The sequence below is a fragment of the Hyla sarda genome, chromosome 13 (genome assembly GCF_029499605.1).
Source record: "Hyla sarda isolate aHylSar1 chromosome 13, aHylSar1.hap1, whole genome shotgun sequence".
Taxonomy (NCBI): Eukaryota; Metazoa; Chordata; class Amphibia; order Anura; family Hylidae; genus Hyla; species Hyla sarda.
In genome coordinates, this window is record NC_079201.1 from 14,341,371 (window position 1) to 14,362,447 (window position 21,077).

The window sequence follows — 21,077 nt, forward strand, 5'->3', positions numbered from 1 at the left end:
TCACAGCCTCCGACTACGAGCGTTCTAAACAAAATGTTCACAACACCGGACCACTGGAGTACCCCTTTAAATTCCTATCTAGGAATCTATCTTGCAATGTTACCTTGATCGTAATGGGTGGATTCTCCAAGACAATGTCCTTTGTGATCACAACTTTCTCCCCAAAAGGCAATTCGCATAGCGCCACCACCTGGATCATGTTGCCGTCGTTGATGTATTTATGGTAGTGAGAGTAGGGGATCTGCAGGGAGATGCGGGCATCTGGAAAACGCAAATGATTACGATTCACATGGTACTTTTTATTTTGTTTTGCCGTTATTATTACGGTGTATGAGAAAAAAAATCTAGGCAATAATTTGAAGTCAAACAGCGCCTCCTTGTGGTCACCGTCAAGTCTTACTGTGCATTGTTAAATCTGCTAGAATACTGTACACCGCTGGTTAAAATAAATAAATAAGCCAATAAAGAAAACAACTAAAGCAGCATAGGCATAAAAGCTAATAAATAATGCTAACAGTATATCTAATAGTAAAAAAGGTCATCTACTGGGGGGGGGGGGGGCACACTTTGGAGACCACTGTACCACTGTGTAGAGAGTGACCTTACTATAAGAGCCCGAAGACAGGTGCTGCCCTCATGTGGCCCACGTGTGCATTGCATGGAAGTTTGTCGCTTTTAAACGAGGTCAGAACTGTGTAAACTTCAGGATGTAGTTGGTAATTTTTGACTTGGCCCCCTTTGGTCATTTTTGACTCTGCCCCCTTTGGAGACCACTGTACCACTTTGAAGAGAGTGACCTTACTATAAGAACCTCGAAGACAGGTGCTGCCCTCATGTGGCCCACGTGTGCATTGCATGGAAGTTTGTCGCTTTTAAACAAGGTCAGAACTGTGTAAACTTCAGGATGTTGTCGGTAATTTTTGACTTGGCCCCCTTTGGTAGTTTTTGACTCGGTTCCTTTGGAGACCACTGTACCACTGTGCAGAGAGTGACCTTACTATAAAAACCCAAAGACAGGTGCTGCCCTTATGTGGCCCACATGTGCATTGCATGGAAGTATGTCGCTTTTAAAGGGGTGCTCCCATGGAAAACCACAGTGCTCTCTGCTGTCCATTTTAGGAACTGTCCAGAACAGGAGAAAATCCCCATAGAAAACATTTGCTTCTCTGGACAGTTCCTAAAATGGACAGCAGAGGTCATCATAGAGCACTGTGGTCAGGACATCAGAGGAAATGCATTTTATTTTTGGATTTCTCTTTAGTATACAGCCCCTAAAAAGTACTGGAAGGATTAAGATTTTTTTAATAGAAGTGATTTACAAATCTGTTTAACTTTCTGGCACCAGTTGATTAAAAAAAAAAAAAAAAGTTTTCCACGGGAATACCCCTTTAAACCAGGTCAGAACTGTGTAAACTTCAGGATGTAGTCAGTAATTTTTGACTCGCCCCTGATGGTTGGATACTGCTGAAAGAATTGCTTGGCTAAGCACTTCGCTCCCCAACTCGCTTCAGGAAGTCTATTGTAAGTCTATGGAGACCAACAGAGATGGCAGCAAGCCAGGGTGTAAAACTCTGAGCCCATTGCTTCTCCCGACTCTATCTACCGATTGGTGGGGGGGACACTCAGACCCCAACAAATCAAAACCTTTGACATGTCCACACATGCTGGGAGTTGTAGTTTATGGAGGTCCACAGTTTGGAGAGACCTCTGATTGGAGAGTGGCCCTAAAACGCTGAGCCGATCGCTTCTCCCGGCTTTATCTAATGATTGGTATGTGTTTGTCTGGGGTTGGGGGGGGGGGGGGACACTTACACCCCAACCAATCAAAACCTTTGACATGTCCACACATGCTGGGAGTTGTAGTTTATGGAGGTCCACAGTTTGGAGACCTCTGTTTGGAGATTGGCCCTACCATAGGAGTCCGAAGACAGGTGCTGCCCTCATGTGGCCCACGTGTGCATTGCATGGCAGTTTGTCGCTTGTAAACAAGGTTAGGACTGTGTAAACTTCAGGATGTAGTCAGTAATTTTTGACTGGGCCACCAATGGTTAGATACAGCTGAAAGAAGCACTCGGCTAAGCACTTCGCTCCCCAATTTACTGCAGGAAGTCTATTGTAGACCAACAGAGATCGCAACAAGCCAGTAGGTAAAACGCTGAGCCAATCCTTTCTTCTGGCTCTATCTAACCATTGGTGGGGAGTCTGAGCACCCAGACCTCAACCAATCAAAACTGTTGACATGTCTCTAGGACTTGTTGGGAGACTCTGAAGGGAGTCTGTCAGAAGAATCATGAAATCCCAACAAGCTCCCTTAGGAAAGCCAAGCAATGGCAACTGGGTGATGTGTCTTGGGGGTGGACTCTATGGTATCGACCCATCTGGCTCAGCTTGATTGACAGGTCTCTACTTACTTGTGTATAGACATCGGACAGGACAGTATTCTTCGGCTGGATTCACATTTGTCCAGCAACCTGCACCATCACTGATGGTAATGGATGGGAACAGAAAATGTCACAAACTAGGGTCTTTTGTTCCATCCATTGCCCCATAAGCTGGCATGGCACCAGACCAATGGACCATCCGGCATGGATGTAGGCCCCTGATTGACGTGCTACTCGGGTAAATATGTTTTTTCTCTCTCACATGTAACCCCTCCTTCTCTTGTGGTCTCTCCTTTTCCCCTCCTTGTCCATTCTGGTCAATGACCTCCCTAGCTCCACCTTATGGCCAATCAGGTACAATCCGGAGCTATTATAGCTCTCTGTTTCCCAGGCTATTTCACTGTTCCCTGGACCTGTTAGAACGTGGCCCTTCTCCCCTTGTTTTATTATTGTGTATTATTGATGTTTTTGTACTTTACTCTTCTTCAAGGAAGTTGTGTAGTTCTTTCCAGTCTGACCACAGTGCTCTCTGCTGACACCTCTGTCCGTGTCATGAACTGTCCAGAGCAGGAAAGGTTTGCAATGGGAATTTGGACAGTTCGTGACACGAACAGAGGTGTCAGCAGAGAGCACTGTGGTCAGACTGGAAAGAACTACACAACTTCATCTGTAGTTTACTGCAGCTGATAAGTCCTGGAAGGATTCAAATTTTTACATAGAAGTAATTTACAAATCTGTTTAACTCTCCGTTTAATTTGAAATAATTTGTTTTCTCTGGAGTACCCCTTTAATCTATGTTTTGTGTGCCTATTTATTACCTATTAAGGGACGTGGTTGGGTGAGCCTAGGTTATGGGGAGCATTATGTCACATCAACAAGCTTTCTAACATTTATCAATCTCATATTTCTCTACTAAAAGGTAAAATGGCGTAAATGAGGAGGAGGTGATGGACATGGGCCTTGCCATGGTGCGATCGGTGCTCCCACCACACTCCTGGTTCTACATGTTTACATACCTTGGTTTGGATTAATAATGAGAGACTTCTGATCTGTAAAGATGTCGTTCAGTCTTCTTCCAGTATAGAGAATAGAGGAGGCGCTCAGATTCACCTTCACTGGTCTGTGATAAGAGGTCAGATTTTGTAGCGTTAAAATCAGGTTGATATCTTCTCCAACCACCACAGGACTAAGGAGTCTAAACTTCCCAGAGATGTCCGGCCCATCAAATGACGGTGGCGTTGGGCGTGAAGGATTAGTTGATGGAGAGGATGGACGGAAAGAATTTTCGGTTCGGGGTAAAGTTGGTGGGCGGGAAAGGTTTCCTGTAGAAGGTGAAGGGGGTAGTGGTCTTCCACTTCCGTTTCTGACCAGTGCCGGTCTTCCATTTGCAGAAGTTGATAAATTGGGTGTAGATGATGAAAACCGTCCAAGTGGATTATTCATTCTTCTTCTGTTGCTCATGTAGAAGGGATTTTCATTGATATTTTCTGGCGGATGTCTATAAAATGGCACATTTCTGGTGGCCTTCTCAAACACCTCTCGCTCTTGAGGAGATCCTGTTTGGATAAAAATGATGAGTATCTTTTGTAGCTGAAGTTGGCAGTACTACAAATATTCTTCTAATTTCTTACCCCTTTTAGAGTTCGCTTACAGTTACAGCCAGAAATTAGATTTTGGGAAGATATCGATTTTAATTTAAAATACAAAAGACAAAAAAGTGTTCCCTCGTGTGACACCTTTAGCATAAGAAATAAAAAATAGGTGAGCCAAGGGTTAATTCACCTAAAATGGTTGTACAAATTCCGGCACAACACGTATTAAATCAACTGGTGCCAGAAAGTTAAACAGATTTGTAAATCACTTCTATTAAAAAATCTTAATCCTTCCAGTACTTTTTAAGGGTTGTATACTAAAGAGAAATCCCAAAAAAGAAATGCATTTCCTGTGATGTCCTGACCACAGTGCTCTCTGCTGACCTCTGCTGTCCATTTTAGGAACTGTCCAGGGCAGCATATGTTTGCTATGGGGATTTTCTCCTTCACTGGACAGTTCCTAAAATGGACAGCAGAGGTCAGCAGAGAGCACCGTGGTCATGACATCAGAGGAAATGCATTTCTTTTTTTGATTTCTCTTTAGTATACAGCCCCTACAAAGTACTGGAAGGATTAAGATTTTTTAAATAGAAGTGATTTACAAATCTGTTAAACTTTCTGGCACTAGTTGATTTAAAAAAAAAGTTTTCCACTGGAGTACCCCTTTAAGGCTGCTGTACATTCCTCCTCATGCTCACAAGCGTGAATAATAGATTTTAATACCACTCCAAACTCCACGGAGGATAATAGGCGTTGCCAGTAGGTGATCCAGGGGTGATAATAAAAACGTATTTTATTAAAACATGCTACACGTTACGAAACCGGTGCGGTTTCGTAACACGTAGCATGTTTTATTAAAATACGTTTTTATTATCACCCCTGGATCACCTACTGGCAACGCCTATTATCCTCCGTGGAGTTTGGAGTGGTATTGAAATCTACCGATTTTAATTTGACAGCCAATTTGGATTTAGTCCTACACAGAGCCCAGTGAGTCTAAGGATTTCAAGCGGCAATGCACAGCACCACTTCTGTCCAGGGACAATAAGGAGCAAAGAGCTCTTGTCTTTGACCCTACTTCTCTATATAGTTTGCGTGGTACTCTAAGCTAAGGAGCCATTAAAACTATGTACTGAGCAGCAAGGCTTAACCTGCCTCTCTGCTCAGTGAACATTCACTGGGCCAGGGGCAGAGTTCCCAGCCCAGTGTATGTAGAGTGTAAGCAGTAATGCATGCAGAATCAGGGTAAACATCTGGGTGGCCTGACATTTGCTGGTTTGGGGGTGTACGATACAATAAAATGTATGCCTCACTGCTCAGTAGGTACCGAAGCAGGGACTCCTACTTTTGATAGTAGTCACTGCTCCTGTACTTTTGATAGTAGTCACTGCTCCTGTATTTTTGATAGTAGTCACTGCTCCTGTACTGGTTCATCCAAAGCAAATTACAAAAATCTGCCTCGCAGATTACTACTAATAGGACATCCTGTGCTTATTATTGGGGCATATAGTTTAAAGGGGTACTCAGCCCCTAGAAATCTTATCCCCTATCCAAAGGATAGGGGATAAGATGTCTGATCACGGGGGTCCCGCCACTGTGGACCCCCGCGATCTCCCTGCTGCATCGGGCATTCGTTTAGAGCATCAGGTGCAGCTCCAGAGGCTCGTGACATCACTGCTGCCCCACACTTGTGACGTCATGGCCATGCCCCCTCAATGCAAGCCTCTGATAAGGGGTGTGACGGCAGTCATGCTCCCTCCAATAGACTTGCATTGAGGGGGCATGGCCGTGATGCCACGAGCGGGGCATGACATCACGAGCCTCTGGCCTGCATCGCCAGTCATCCAGCACGGTGCAAAGTTCACTTCGTGTACTGGATGTCTGGGGTGCTGCAGCCGAGATTGCAGTGGTCCCCAGCGGCGGGACCCCGCACTCAGACATCTTATCCCCTTATCCTTTGGATAAGGGATAAGATGTCTAGGGGCAGAGTACCCATTTAAGTCCTAAGAGGACAAGATCTTTAAGATTATAATTGAATTCACAGCTGTGTTCATCATGTTGCTAATGAAAGGGTTTTTCTATAATGACAACCTATATACAAGGTAGCAGATGGTTCTGGTGGTTGAGGGTTCGGGTGCTTGGACCCCCACTGATTCCAAGAACAAGGGTCCTGAGTGCCCTTGTTTGAATGGAGAGTGGTTGAGTACGCATATGCTTTTCCTTTGAAGATCTATGGAAATTCTTGTGAAGGCATCTGCTTGTACTCTTACCAGAACTTTGAAAAGAATAAGGCGTTACTGCACATTAAATGGGGGGTGCCGCTTCGTTAATTCTACAGATTCTACAGTATGTTGAAAGATCAATGGAACTGCGGAGAACAGCTGAATTTAGTGCTCACTTATGTTCGGCTGTCCCATTGAGTTTGACATGGCAGTGTGTGTACTTGACCATCATACCATTCAAAGACCCTGGTACCCTAGTTCTCATAATAAATAGGGGTCTCCCACCAATTAGACCTCTATCACCTATCCTGTGGGTCGGAGATCAGTTGTCATTATATGAGATTAACAACTGATTTGGTTGATAAAAAAGATGGCAGTTATCACCATAGATATGACCGGTAGCTAAAGTGTAGCTCTTCTTCTCGGGAACTCGACCAACAACATAGGATAATTTGAATTGCTATTGCTATATTATTTTCTTACCTTCTGGATATTTGTAGTTGTGTGTTACATCGACACGGGAGTCATTACCCACAGCCTTGGTGCTGATGTTTTGGCCAACGTACTTGCTATCATTGTGGGCTTTCTCTTTGCTTCCGTCTTTCTGCACGACCCAGGTGACGCGATCTGCATTCACTTCGGCAAACACGAAGGGAGTGTCGTATCCAATGTGCAAATCTCCTTCTTTGACCGCAATCACTGAGGTGGGTCCACAGCGAAAGACACCTGGGGGCAAAGTAATTCATCTGGGCACTGACTATGTACTATGGACCTCCTCAATGGTCTACATTTTTATAGACTTTCTTTAATAAAAACTGGAAGTGCACAACATGGGAACTATCTTCTCGAAAGCGTTAATATCGTTAGAAACAACTTTTTTTTCCATTTAATACTTCCTTAAAAATTAAGCATTTTCCTAATATACTTCATTCAAAAATCTTATTGCTAAAGATGTAAAATAAATGTTTAAAAAAATGGCCACTAGGGGTCTCTGTCTCTTTAATTTTGAAAACAAACCCTGGTATCCAGGGCTTTTTGGTCCTTACAAAAAGAAAAGGACCAAATTTGTGAAGGGAACATGGAAAACATGTACAAATCTTAATTTTTTGGCACAAAATGCAGGTTTTTCTTCTCTCCTTGCACAATATAGCTTCACACTGTTGCATTGGAGTTATAGAGCATGCATAGCTGTACTAGAGTTATGTAGAGCATACATTTAGACAGTATGTTTGTGCCAATCTCATGACAAGGGGGGGGGGAGGGAGAGGAGCTCATCATGCTCCAGGGGAAACGCACCAAGCCTCTGAGACAAATTTGGAAGACTGATCACAGTTATACATAGATCAAAAGGTATTTTACATACTAACACATGCATATTATTATGCATATAGGTTATAGGGCACAATACTACACTGATTTAAGCATTGTTTTTTTTTTTTTTTTTCCTTACTAATAACAGTTACGCTTTAAGGAAAGTTCTCTTCACAGCTAAACCAGGAACAGATCCAATTGAATCCTGATGGACCTTTCTACATGATCAAAAGTCCAATATTGAAGACCAAGAACATGACTATGTTTCTTTAGAGACCCAATAATGTGGATCAAGAGGTTAAACTGGAGCCCACTGGTCTCGTGGAGGATAGTTATATTCGGAAAATTGGTGACATACGTCTCATTAACAAAAATAGGCTACAAAGTACATCAGTAACTTATTTATATGGACTTTCAATAGATTCTTTACCTTGACTTTGTTCTTGAGGAGTCGAATCGAGCACCTGCCACCCGCTATAGAAAAGACCAAGGTCTCTCCTCATGAACCAGGATTCGTTCCATACATGAAAATTCCTGCATTATAAATAACATACATTAAATTATTATCCTTTTTTTTGGAATCAGGTGCATTTTTACAGATGGACGCTTACTAAAAATTTAAAAAAGGTTGACTCCATTACTTAGAAAATACTATCAGTTCCCATATGGTCCTCTAAGGGCATGTTCTCCTAAAAAGAAGCCCCCACTGATTTCAATACTGTGTGGAGAAGTGGTGTATCACTCTTTTTTGTGGAGTCCAACGTTGCAGCTTCCAATGAAATCAACAGGAGCTTCATACCAGGACGCCACCACACTGATGGCTAGTGATGAGCGGCAGGGGCCATATTAGAATTCGCAATATTTCGCAAATATATTGGCGATTATTTGTCCTATGTTCGCCAAATTCGCATATACGCTATGTTCATTCACTTTTTTTCCATGCGAAGCATGGGAAATTTGCATGTAAAAAATAAAACTAATATTTGTCATTACGAATTTATAGAACTAAATATTCGCAAAATCGCGAAGTGCCGATATTCACGATAAAAATTTGCTCAACACTACTGTCCGCGACCTGGAGAGAAACACTTATCAGACACTCATTACTTATCCTGTGAATAAGGGATAAGTGGCTTAAAAGTTCAGTTCCTTAGACTACTCTTTTAAAGGGTTACTTCAGAGGGAAAAAAAAATTTCAAATCACCTGGTGCCAGATAGTTTTACAGATTTGTAAATTACTTCTATTAGAAATTCTTAATGTGGTAGCCTCGGGTGGTGTAGGGAAATACCTTATCACTTTGTGACGCCAGGGCACAGTTAGCCTATACACGGTCTGAGGTTGGAGACAGCTTCTCCTGGGCCAGACACGGGGAGTAAAGGAACACACCGACGTCAGGTTATGGATAACTGTCTTTACTGAGCAGGGTGCAGATGGTAATACACTGACAGTATGGTGCAGAGTGAGAGGATGCAGCGTAACCCCTTGGGATTCCTGAAGCAGTCCGAAGCCACAGGACAGCCTTTGGTGCTGGGACACCACATTAATCCTCCCAGTACTGTATGCTTCAGAGGAAGTTGTGTAGTTCTTTCCTGTCTGACCACAGTGCTCTGTGCTGCCACTTCGGTCTGTGTCAGGAACTGTTCCGAGCAGGAGCAAATCCTCATAGCAAACCTCTTCTGCTCTAGACAGTTCCTGTCATGGACAGAGGTGGCAGCAGAGAGCTTTGTGGGTGGGTGGGTGACACAGATCACTGCACCTCACTGGCTACTGTAGCTAGTTCAGGAACACTATTATAGTCGCAAATCACTACTGTGTTGACAGGCCCTATAGGTATATAAGTGCCACTTGAACACGCTTTGTGGGTGGGTGGCACAGATCACTGCACCTCACTGGCTACTGTAGCTGGTTCAGGAACACTATTCAATCCAGTTATATGCAGGTATGAGCCTTTGAATTTGTGGTAGCAAAAGATGAGCTCTTTAGAAGCTCTAATTAGGATGTTCCCTTATATGCTGTTTTGGTGTATAGGAGCCCCTATAGGATTCTTGCATGGGGATTGAATCCTGTTCACACACACACAAGGTCTCTTTCTAATTTGTATCTCTCTCTATGTTTCTATTCTCTAACTGTCCCTATTTCTGTCTCACTCCCTCTCTCTCTCCGTCTCTCTCTGTCCAGCAGTTCCAGCGCTCTGAATGCAGAGGGTGACGTCACTGCCCTCTTATCTGTGTATAAATGCCCTCCCCCCTTGCTTTTTCCTATTGGTCTTTGTGCTGATTGACACATGAAAGCAGCCAATCACATGATAGACTTGGGTTATCATGTGATATGCTGATGTCCCAACTTCATCTCACCGCCCCCTGGCCGCATTGCTTCTTCCGTCCGCCAAAAAACTATGCTTTCAGGTTTTTCACTAAAATCTCGAGTGTTCGCTGAGCCGGAAAAATCCTAAAGTTCGGGTCGAATCCGGGTTCACCAGATTCGGCTCGCTCGTCTCTAGTCTCAACAAAAGGGAGTGACCAGTCAGCCAATCAGTGGTTGAGGTCACTGATGGGTTGAGCATGCACTTCCACGTGCTGAAGCCAGGGAGTGCTGTGCAGAGAGATTAGACACAATTAGAATGGTGGTAGTGGGGATAGGGGTAAGTATGCATGCATTTTTATTGTTTTTACCCTGCCTTAGCACATGTGCCTGAAAAACACTTGATGATATGAGATGATATAAATAAATGACTCAATGACACATACCAGATACTGTCACTGGAGATCTCTAGAAATTTTCCTTCGGCGTCATAGTGCATGTCAATAGCCATGTTTCCATCCGTGTTATGGGCAGAGTTGAAATTTGTGATGACTCTGGTTGGAATGCCAAGGCATCTGAGTACTGGAAGAAAAACAACAAGGAATTATATAATTGCCAAGGGTGGAGTAGAAAAACAATGTCGAATGTGTATAAGGCAAAAGAGAAAGGCTGGAAAAAGGCGTCTTGTGAAATTCACTTGAATGGGAGGAGCTGCAATTCAACTGCTCAAAAACAACATCAACAAAAAAAAAAGTAGGCAAGGAAGGGGTAAACAGTTCAACGATGTGAGTAAGCTCTAACTCTCTCACTACCTATGTCATCTGACATCCCACTAACTTTCCTACGCATTTCTCCTATAACATCAATCATCAGGGTGATTAGGATCTGGGAAATAGTGAAGAGGAGCTATTGTTAATCAGGTAGATATTAATTAATATTATAACTGAAAATTGGGGTCATGGCCATGCCCTGTTTTGCCCTTCTTGGCAAGTGTCACACCCTGAATGCCACTAACTTTCCTATGCATTTTTCCTATAACGTCAATCATCAGGAGGATTGTGGTCTGGGAAATAGTGAAAAGTAGCTATTGTTAATAAGGTATATATTAGTTAATAATATAAATACAAATTGGGGTCCAGGGCCAGATCCCAATGCCTTTTTTTAACATGGTGGGCCAGTAATATAATATCACTTCATAACACAAGGTATCCCAAACAGTCAACTAAAATATAAGCATAAGGCTAATATTTAACCCCTTCAGGACGGAGCCCATTTTGGCCTTAAGGACCTGAGCGTTTTTTTGCACATCTGACCACTGTCACTTTAAACATTAATAACTCTGGAATGCTTTTAGTTATCATTCTGATTCCGAGATTGTTTTTTCGTGACATATTCTACTTTAACATAGTGGTAAATTTTTGTCGATACTTGCATCCTTTCTTGGTGAAAAACCCGTAAATTTGATGAAAAATTTGAAAATTTTGCATTTTTCTAACTTTGAAGCTTACTGCTTGTAAGGAAAATGGATATTACGAATACATTTTTTTTTGGTTCACATATACAATATGTCTACTTTATGTTTGCATCATAAAATTGATGAGTTTTTACTTTTGGAAGATACCAGAGGGCTTCAACGGTCAGCAGCAATTTTCCGATTTTTCACAAAATTTTCAAACTCAGTATTTTTCAGGGACCAGTTCAGGTTTGAAGTGGATTTGAAGGGTCTTCATATTAGAAATACCCCATAAATGACCCCATTATAAAAACTGCACCCCCCAAAGTATTCAAAATGACATTCAGTAAGTGTTTTAACCCTTTAGGTGTTTCACACGAATAGCAGCAAAGTGAAGGAGAAAATTCACAATCTTCATTTTTTACACTCACATGTTCTTGTAGACCCAATTTTTGAATTTTTACAAGGGGTAAAAGGAGAAAATTTATACTTATATTTGTAGCCCAATTTCTCTCGAGTAAGCACATACCTCATATGTCTATGTAAAGTGTTCAGCAGACGCAGTAGAGGGCTCAGAAGCGAAGGAGCAACAAGGGGATTTTGGAGAGTACGTTTTTCTGAAATGGTTTTTGGGGGGCATGTTGCATTTAGGAAGCCCTTATGGTGCCAGAACAGCAAAAAAAAAAACACATGGCATACCATTTTGGAAACTAGACCCCTCGGGGAATGTAACATGGGATAAAGTGAACCTTAATACCCCACAGGTGTTTCACGACTTTTGCAAATGTAAAAAAAATAAAAAAAATTTTACCTAAAATGCTTGTTTTCCCAAAAATGTTTTATTTTTAAAAAGGGTAATAGCAGAAAATACCCCTAAAAATTTGAAGCCCAATTTCTCCTGATTCAGAAAACACCCCATATGGGGGTGAAAAGTGCTCTGCTGGCGCACTACAGGTCTCAGAAGAGAAGGAGTCACATTTGGCTTTTTGAAAGCAAATTTTTCTCTGGGGGCATGCCGCATTTCGGAAGCCCCTATGGTGCCAGGACAGCAAAAAAAACCCCACATGGCATACCATTTTGGAAACTAGACCCCTTGGGGAACGTAACAAGGGGTTAAGTGAACCTTTATACCCCACAGGTGTTTCACGACTTTTGCATATGTAAAAAAAAAAATTTTTTTTTACCTAAAATTTTACATTTTTAAAAAGGGTAAAAGCAGAAAATACCCCCCAAAATTTGTAACACAATTTCTCCTGAGTACGGCGATACCCCATATGTGACCCTTAACTGTTGCCTTGAAATAGGACAGGGCTCCAAAGTGAGAGCGCCATGCGCATTTGAGGCCTAAATTAGGGACTTGCATAGGGGTGGACATAGGGGTATTCTACGCCAGTGATTCCCAAACAGGGTGCCTCCAGCTGTTGCAAAACTCCCAGCATGCCTGGACAGTCAACGGCTATCTGGCAATACTGGGAGTAGTTTTGCAACAGCTGGAGGCTCCGTTCTGGAAACAGTGGCGTACCAGACATTTTTCATTTTTATTGGGGAGGGGAGGGGGGCTTTGTAGGGGTATGTGTATACGTAGTGTTTTTTACTTTTTATTTTATTTTTTGTGTTAGTGTAGTGTAGTGGTTTTAGGGTACAGTCGCACGGGCGGGGGGTTCACAGTAGTTTCTCGCTGGCAGTTTGAGCTGCAGCAGAAAGTTTGCGGCAGCTCAAACTTGCAGCCAGATACTTACTGTAATCCTCCGCCCATGTGAGTGTACCCTGTACATTCACATTGGGGGGGGGGGGGCATCCAGCTGTTGCATAACTACAACTCCCAGCATGCCCGTTGGCTGTCGGTGACTGCTGAGAGTTGTAGTTTTGCAACAACTGTAGGCACACTGGTTATGTATCACTGAGTTTGTGACCTAACTCAGTGTTTCACAACCAGTGTGCCTCCAGCTGTTGCAAAACTACAACTCCCAGCATGTACGGTGCATGGTGTACGGTGACTTCTGAGAGTTGTAGTTTGCAACAGCTGGAGGCACACCGGTCGTGAAACACTGAGTTAGGTAAAAAAAACTCTGAGTTTCACAACCAGTGTGCCTTCAGCTGTTGCAAAACTACAACTCTCAGCAGTCACCGACAGCCAACGGGCATGCTGGGAGTTGTAGTTATCCAACCAGCAGATGTACCACTACAACTCCCAGCATGCACTTTAGCTGTTTGTGCAAGCTGGGAGTTGTAGTTATACAACAGCTGAAGGTACACTTTTCCATTGAAAAAATGTGCCTCCAGCTGTTGCAAAACCATAAGTCCCAGCATGCCCATAAGGGAATGCTGGGAGTTGTGGTGGTCTGCCTCCTGCTGTGGCATAACTACAGCTCCCAGCATGCCCTTTTTGCATGCTGGGAGCTGTTGCTAAGCAACAGCAGAAGGCTGTCACTCACCTCCAAAGATCCAGCCGCATGAGGTCAGTCCCGCAGCCGCTGCTCCTGGGGCCCCGATCCCAACATTGGCGCCGGGGATCGGGGTCCTCAGCACCCGGGGTGCACGTCCCGCACCCGCTCACGTCCTCCGGAAGAGGGGCCGAGCGGGTGCGGGAGTGACACCCGCAGCAGGCGCCCTGATTGGTCGGCCGGTAATCCGGCCGACGAATCAGGGCGATCGTGAGGTGGCACCAGTGCCACCTCACCCCTGCAGGCTCTGGCTGTTCGGGGCCGTCAGAGACGGCCCCGAACAGCCAGTAATTCCGGGTCACTGGAGACCCGATTGACCCGGAATCGCCGCAGATCGCTGGACTGAATTGTCCAGCGATCTGCGGCGATCGCCGACATGGGGGGGCATAATGACCCCCCTGGGCGATATGCCGGGATGCCTGCTGAACAATTTCAGCAGGCATCCGGCTCCGGTCCCCAACCGGCTAGCCGGTGGGGGCTGGAATTCCCACGGGCGTATGGATACGCCCTCGGGATGCAGGGCGTATCCATACGCCCTATGTCCTGAAGAGGTTAAATGGGCACTCTCATTAAACATTTTTTTGCTATTGCACTTCTTATGGTAAATAAAAAATCTTTCTAATTTACTTTGTTTTAAAAAAAAATGAAGTTATCTATGTTTTATTTGTGTTTAAAAAAGCTGCCACTAGGTGTCTCCCTACTTGTCCAGATCACATTTCCCCCCATCTCTTACACAGACTTTGGACTCCTGCTGGCCTGGCAGAAGTCCAAAATCAGGAAATGCAGTCTGGAGTTCTTAGGGGGGGGGGGTGTAGCCTTAGCCAATCATAGCTCATCTCACACTGAACTGCTCTGGGCTGTGTGTAGCAGAGTAAGGGAGGAAGTTCTCCCCTGTGTGGCTTCAGATGATGTCACGCCTGCTGGGGAACGCCCCTTCCCACTCTGTGAATCTGACTGAGACTGAGCAGAAAATACAGAGCAATATCAAGGTAGAAAACTAACAATAATAAAAATAAAGGCGGGGTGGTTTATCATGATGGGGGCAGTGAACTGGGAGGATTGTAAAATATACCAAGATCATGAGAGGTACTCTTTAAAGGAGTCCTGTGGCCAAACCCCAGTGGTCGAACCCCCCCCCCCCCCCCCCACACACACACACACGATCAGTTACTTACTGGATAGGGGATAAGATAATTTAGACAAAATTACTTCTTTAAAATAGTTGGCTGTCAATCTATAGGTGATGCAATGTTCTATTACAAAGTACATAAAACAACCATACATATAGCAAAAATAAAGTACCCTCCAATAAAAATGTAAGATCCTTAGTTACAAAGGAGACACATGTAAGGTCATGTAGCTGATGGGGGCTTCACTTTTCCCTGCTTGGGTCTGGACCAAAAAGGAAGTGGCAACACCCCCACCTGTAAAAATTCCCAGAGCATTTAAAATAAAAAACGAGAAAAAAAAATGTCTGTAGAGACTATAGATAGGAATTAGGTAAGAAGTGAGAGCAACAAAAAGAGCAACAAAAAAGCATAATGTTCTATTAGGAGCAGTGAAAGCAGATTTTGGCCCTTGGGCTTTTGATATATTATCAAAAGAAAAAGTAATAATTAATGGTAATCGCAGCGGGCGCCTATAGGGAGTGGCAGAACTCCCGTAGACATGTAAATCCTTATCACTGTGGACTGGATTGGTGTGTACAGCGTGTGCTAAGTAAACTAAGGTGACTTGTAGAGACAATCGATGATGCCCCTGCCCTCTCACTTCTACCTGCCCTTGTCTGTATGCAGTGTGCACAGCGGAATTTGAATAAAGAAGACCCTTTGGGGTGAGTGCCGTCTCCGTCATCTATCGTCTCATTGGATTGCATTTCTTCCAGACGTCCCCTGCCCTTGTCTGTATGCACAGCGGAATTTGAATAAAGAACTTTTGGGGTGAGTGCCGTCTCTGTCATCTATTGTCTCATTGGATTGCAGTCTGTCTAGACGCCCCTGCCCTCTCATTTCTACCTGCCCTTGTCTGTATGCACAGTGGAATTTGAATAAAGAAGACCCTTTGGGGTGAGTGCCGTCTCTGTCATCTACTGTCTCATTGGATTGCAGTCCGTCTAGACGCCCCTGCCCTCTTTCTTCTACCTGCCCTTGTCTGTATGCACATTGGAATTTGAATAAAGAAGACCCTTTGGGGTGAGTGTCATCTCTGTCATCATTTGTCTCATTGGATTGCATTCCGTCCGTCAAGCCCCCTCCCATAGACTTGCATTGAGGGTGCGGGGCGTGACATCAAGAGGGGGCGGATTTATGACATCACAAGCTCCCGACGCTGGCTACAGTATTCGGAACAATTTGTTCCAAACCCTGAACAACAGAATACCCCTTTAAGTGCGTCGTAGAGGCACGTCCAGCAGTCAACGATCTCTCATTAAGAGGTACACTACCTAAAAGTAGCCTCTGAATGCCTTTTTATTAATCAGTCTGAGGAAGCACTTAGGCCAAAGTGTCAAAGTACCCAGTGTCTAATCTGTGATTGGTTGCTATCTGTCACAAATCTGACCCATTGGGAAAGATTGGTAAATCTGGGCCAACGAGTGTAGACTAAATGACTCCAAATGATTGTGTTTGGAATAATTAGAAAAATAAATATTAGCAAGGTAATAGGCAATAATAGAAAACAATAATAAATATTTAAATTACGTTTTTGTAAGCTTATCCAGTAGTGGAAAAGAACATCTGGCATATGAAATCAAAGAATAGTGGGAATTCAAAAAAAATGTTTTCACTGTATATATCAGTAGTCTTGATGATACTGAAGATTAGAGGCCATTTGTGTAAGAACCTTAGATATTTAATGTTTCTTCATAGTAAAATAACTCACCTGTACACATGACAGCTGCAAAGACCCAGCACTGGCCGTACTTCACTGGCTTGTAGTTGTCATTAAACCATTTCCAAAGAATCTCAACGCTTCCGTTCCAGCTGTTTGGATCAACACCATCTGAAAAATCCTTTTCCCACTTTCCTTCAAGGACACCGTAGTCGTCATTACTGTTTATCTAGGACATCGAGTAAAAGAGGAACATTCAGGGTAACAATAAGTTGGGGTTCTAAAATAAGAATAAGACGGACTAGAAGTATTCATGTGCATGGTAGGTCCAGTTCATCTGTAGGGACCAGTTGGGCCAACCATTTCGGTTTCCCATTTGCTTAAAGGGGTACTCCACTGCTCAGCGTTTGGAACAAACTGTTCCGAACGCTGGAGCTGGCGCCGGGACATTATAGCCTCGCCCCCTCATGATGTCACGCTCCACCCTCTCAATGCAAGTCTATGGGAGGGGGCGTGACGGCTGTCACCCCCCCTCCCATAGACTTGCATTGAGGGGGCGGGGTGTGACGTCATGAGGAGGCGGGGCTACGACATCACAAACTGTTCCGAACGCTGGAGCCGGGAGCTCGTGATGTCATAGCCCCGCCCCCTCATGGCGTCACACCCTGCCCCCTCAATGCAAGTCTATGGGAGGGGGCATGACAGCCATCATGCCCCCTCCCATAGGCTTGCATTGAGGGGGCGGAGCGTGACATCATGAGGGGGCAGGGCTATGACGTCACGAGCTCCCGGCGCCGACTCCAGCATTTGGAACAGTTTGTTCCAAAGGCTGAGCAGAGGAGTACCCCTTTAAAATTAGAAAATAATTCCATAATACCCACTATTCCCTCCTCAGTAACCAGTAAATGCTGTATATAAGGGACATAAGTCAAGAAGCCATGTGGTGGGTGTATGCGAAAACATGGTGTCATGGTGGATATAACTGGACATAAGATGGACACAGGAAGATGCCGAGCAGAGGAATGTGAATTGACCCTGCTGTGTATGTCTGGTCTGGGTGGGGGCTGGATGGACAAAGGAAGATGGGGGGGGGGAGGGGTTATCCACCATGACACATGGTATCAGTTTTCTGTTTTGAGTTAAGAAGATTCCTAATACTTGCAAACACTTGGCATCGAGATGTGGAATTCCTCACCAGGGCTCTTCATTTGAGTCAGTCACTACTCGTGTGTAAGTGATGATTATAGATGATTCGGGATTAATCATAATTGTTCCAAAATTATTTTAAAAAAAATTTGGACTCAAATTGTTGGATTCCTTTTGAATTAATTTAGTTCCTGCTTCGGTGCACTGAGCAGCTTCCACTCTTTAATCAACTGTACAATCAATTATACATGAACAGGGATTCCTGACTTTGACAGGTGTCCCAGCTCTGGGACATGCTTTGTAAATGTACAATTGGGGTAATCAGGGAAGTTCCAAATCTGAAAAGGCATCTGAATCCAAAACGAATATCTGGTGATGACCTCTACTTACCATTGCGCTGATAACCCTTCCCACATAGATAGGACTGTGTCTCTGGGAGTAGTCCGAAGCTGGATCTTTATGAGCATTAAGGCTTCTGTCCAATATGTTCAAGCAAATGTTAAGGATGTTGTTTTCAAACTAGGAAAAAGTCAAACACAGCATATTACGAGGCATGTTTATCTGTAGTTACCAGTAGTGGTAAGTTTAGCTGTAGTAACCAGTGTTGGGCAGCTGCTGCCAAGGCAAATAAAATCATGGGGGACCTCAATAGGGGCATAGATGCCCACGACAAGAAAATAATTCTACCGCTGTACAAATCACTAGTCAGACCACACATAGAATACTGTGTACAGTACTGGGCACCAGTGTACAAGAAAGATATAGTGGAGCTGGAGAGGGTTCAAAGACTGGCAAACAGGGTAATACGGGGAATGGGAGGACTACAGTACCCAGAAAGATTATCAGGATTAGGGTCATTTAGTTTAGAAAAAAGAAGGTTTAGGGGAGACCTGATAACTATGTATAAATAGGGGACAGTACAGAGATCTCTCCCATGATCTCTTTATACCCAGGACTGTATCTATAACAAGGGGGCATCCTCTAAGTCTAGAGGAAAGAAGGTTTCTACACCAGCACAGACGGGGGTTCTTTACTGTAAGAGTAGCAAGACTGTGGAATTCTCTTCCGGAGGAGGTGGTCATGGGGAACTCTGTAAAAGAATTTAAAAGGAGCCTGGGTACATTTCTAGAGAGTAAAAACATCACAGGTTATGGATTCTAGATTTATAGGGACAGAACGTTGATCCAGGGATTTATTCTGATGCCATATTTGGAGTCGGGAAGGAATTTTTACCTCTAGTATGAGTTTTGTTTTTGCCTTCTTCTGGATAAACTCAGTAGGGACTCATTAGGGATTTAGGTTGAACTTGATGGACTCTGATCATTTTTCAACCTTATGAACTGTGTTACTATGTAAATGACGCTACACAGATTTATTAAGTAAATGTATAGTCAGCTGGTATCGGTTACCTGACCATAGTTCCAGCCGATGCCGGAAATGTGTTTGTCATTCCCCATAAATATGACACCATGATCATTTAGAACATATTCTTTCCTCTCCTCTTCATTGGCCATGTAGACTTCATCATCTGCAAAGAAAATAAACAGATATAATAGTCAGGCCGTCCACGAGACCCGCTTCCAGTATGTGCTATGGCCGAACACTGAGATCACTATAGTTTTTCACCACAGCTATATAGGATAAATATATATATATATATATATATATAAATATGTTGGTCTAAGGGAACACAGTTTTTGGGAATCAAGTATCTCAGGTGTAAAATGTTTTTCAGGCTTCAGGACACTCAGGCACATGAGAATGGTAAGAATGCCCTCGAGCGTATCAACAAGGACGTGAGGTATTTGTGGTATCGTGGTGAAATGCTGCACATATGAGATACAGAGTTTCCGAATATAACTAAGGCTAAGTTCACTTCACCATTAAGTTCCATCTAGGGGGGCTTCATTCGCGTAGTTTGTTAAAGTACCAGACTGCGAAAAAAAAATACTGCAGGTCTGTTTTTTCGTCTCTACATAAAGGGGTACTCCGCTGCTCCGCGTTTGGAACAAACTGTTCTGAACACTGGAGCCGGTGTGAGGTGGTTTTTTGCGCCCCCGTATATCCATGCGTCCGCTCCTCCCCCAGCTCTACGAACATTTCCGAAGCTAGAACTGGGGGAGGGCAGAGCAAGGGGAAGGAGAAAGTTCACGCCCCCTCCCTCATCTCGGCTGGACGCAGATCTCTACGGCCACGCCCCCTCCCTGAGGACATAGATCTCCACGGCAGGTCCCCTCCCTCATCTCCCCTCCCTGAGGACGTAAATCTCCACGGCAGGTCCCCTCCCTCATCTCCCCCAGCAGATCTCCACGGCAGGTCCCCTCAAAGGGGGACATACTGCACGGGCTAAAGACTGCACAAGCTAAAGGGGGACAAAGGAGGACATACTGTACGGGCTAAAGACTGCACAAGCTAAAGGGGGACATACTGTACAGGCTAAAGGGCGACATACTCTATGGGCTAAAGGGGGACATTTAGCCCGTGCAGTATGTCCCCCTTTACACATAGAGCTCATTGGGAGCACTGCTCTACGTCCTCAGCTCGGGGAAATGAGGGAGGGGAATTTACGTCCTCAGGGAGGGGGCGTGTCGTAGAGATCTGCGTCCAGCCGAGCTCAGGGAGATGAGGGAGGGGGCGTGAACTTTCTCATTCCCCTTGCTCTGCCCTCCCCCAGTTCTAGCTTCGGAAATGTTCGGAGAGCTGGGGGAGGAGCGGACGCATGGATCTACGGGGGCGCAAAAAAACACCTCACACCGGCACCGGGAGCTTGTGATGTCATAGCCCCACCCCCTCATGACATCACACCCTGCCCCCTCAATGCAAGTCTATGGGAGGGGGCGTGACGCCTGAGCAGCGGAGTACCCTTTAATTCCTCCAAAACAATGGACACCAGACAGAAAACCAGATGGAGTCCATTCAAGTCAAAAAGATGCGCCAGGACCCATTGGTGTCTGTTAAGCAAAGGATCCATTTGGCTCTGTTTTGTTGCACTAAACTGACCCTGTGATGGAGCTCCCTTAAAGGAAACTAATCAGCAAATTTTAGCATATATAACGCTTGGCAACGCGTTATATATGCTAAATTCATTATCCTCACCATCCCCGGGGGACATTTGTGCCCCCAGGGATGGTGAAGATATGAAGTTATAAAGTCCCTCCCGGCAAGTAGGCCCCTGGGTGGGGACTTACACTTACTAGCTCCTGTTGCTCTGGCCATGGCCCTGCCCCAACGGTTTGAATGACAGCACGCGTCACTGCTCTGCTCCCTTAGCAGACGGAGCAGAGTGGTGACGCGCGCCGTCAATCAAAGGTGAGGGGGTGGGACCACGGCCGCAGTGACGGGAGCTAGTAAGTGTAAGTCCACGCCCAGGGGCCTACTTGCCGGGTGGCACTTTATA

At 44.5% G+C, this 21,077-nt stretch overlaps 2 protein-coding genes across 15 annotated transcripts in view; one reads left to right on the top strand and one right to left on the bottom strand.

Moving 5' to 3' along the window:
• Positions 1-21,077, top strand: part of LOC130297684 (protein-glutamine gamma-glutamyltransferase E-like) — a 229,414-nt gene that overhangs the window by 74,902 nt on the left and 133,435 nt on the right. The window lies entirely within an intron of this gene.
• The window catches only part of LOC130297683 (protein-glutamine gamma-glutamyltransferase 6-like), a 97,594-nt gene that overhangs the window by 6,133 nt on the left and 70,384 nt on the right, over positions 1-21,077 (bottom strand). Inside the window, exons 4-11 of the mRNA XM_056550401.1 lie at positions 19,090-19,208; positions 18,071-18,199; positions 16,586-16,763; positions 10,255-10,390; positions 7,937-8,040; positions 6,679-6,921; positions 3,398-3,937; positions 104-261 (exon numbers count right to left, since the gene is read on the bottom strand). Of these exons, the coding sequence (XP_056406376.1) occupies positions 104-261; positions 3,398-3,937; positions 6,679-6,921; positions 7,937-8,040; positions 10,255-10,390; positions 16,586-16,763; positions 18,071-18,199; positions 19,090-19,208 (1,607 nt within the window). The remainder of the gene's footprint in view (positions 1-103; positions 262-3,397; positions 3,938-6,678; positions 6,922-7,936; positions 8,041-10,254; positions 10,391-16,585; positions 16,764-18,070; positions 18,200-19,089; positions 19,209-21,077) is intronic.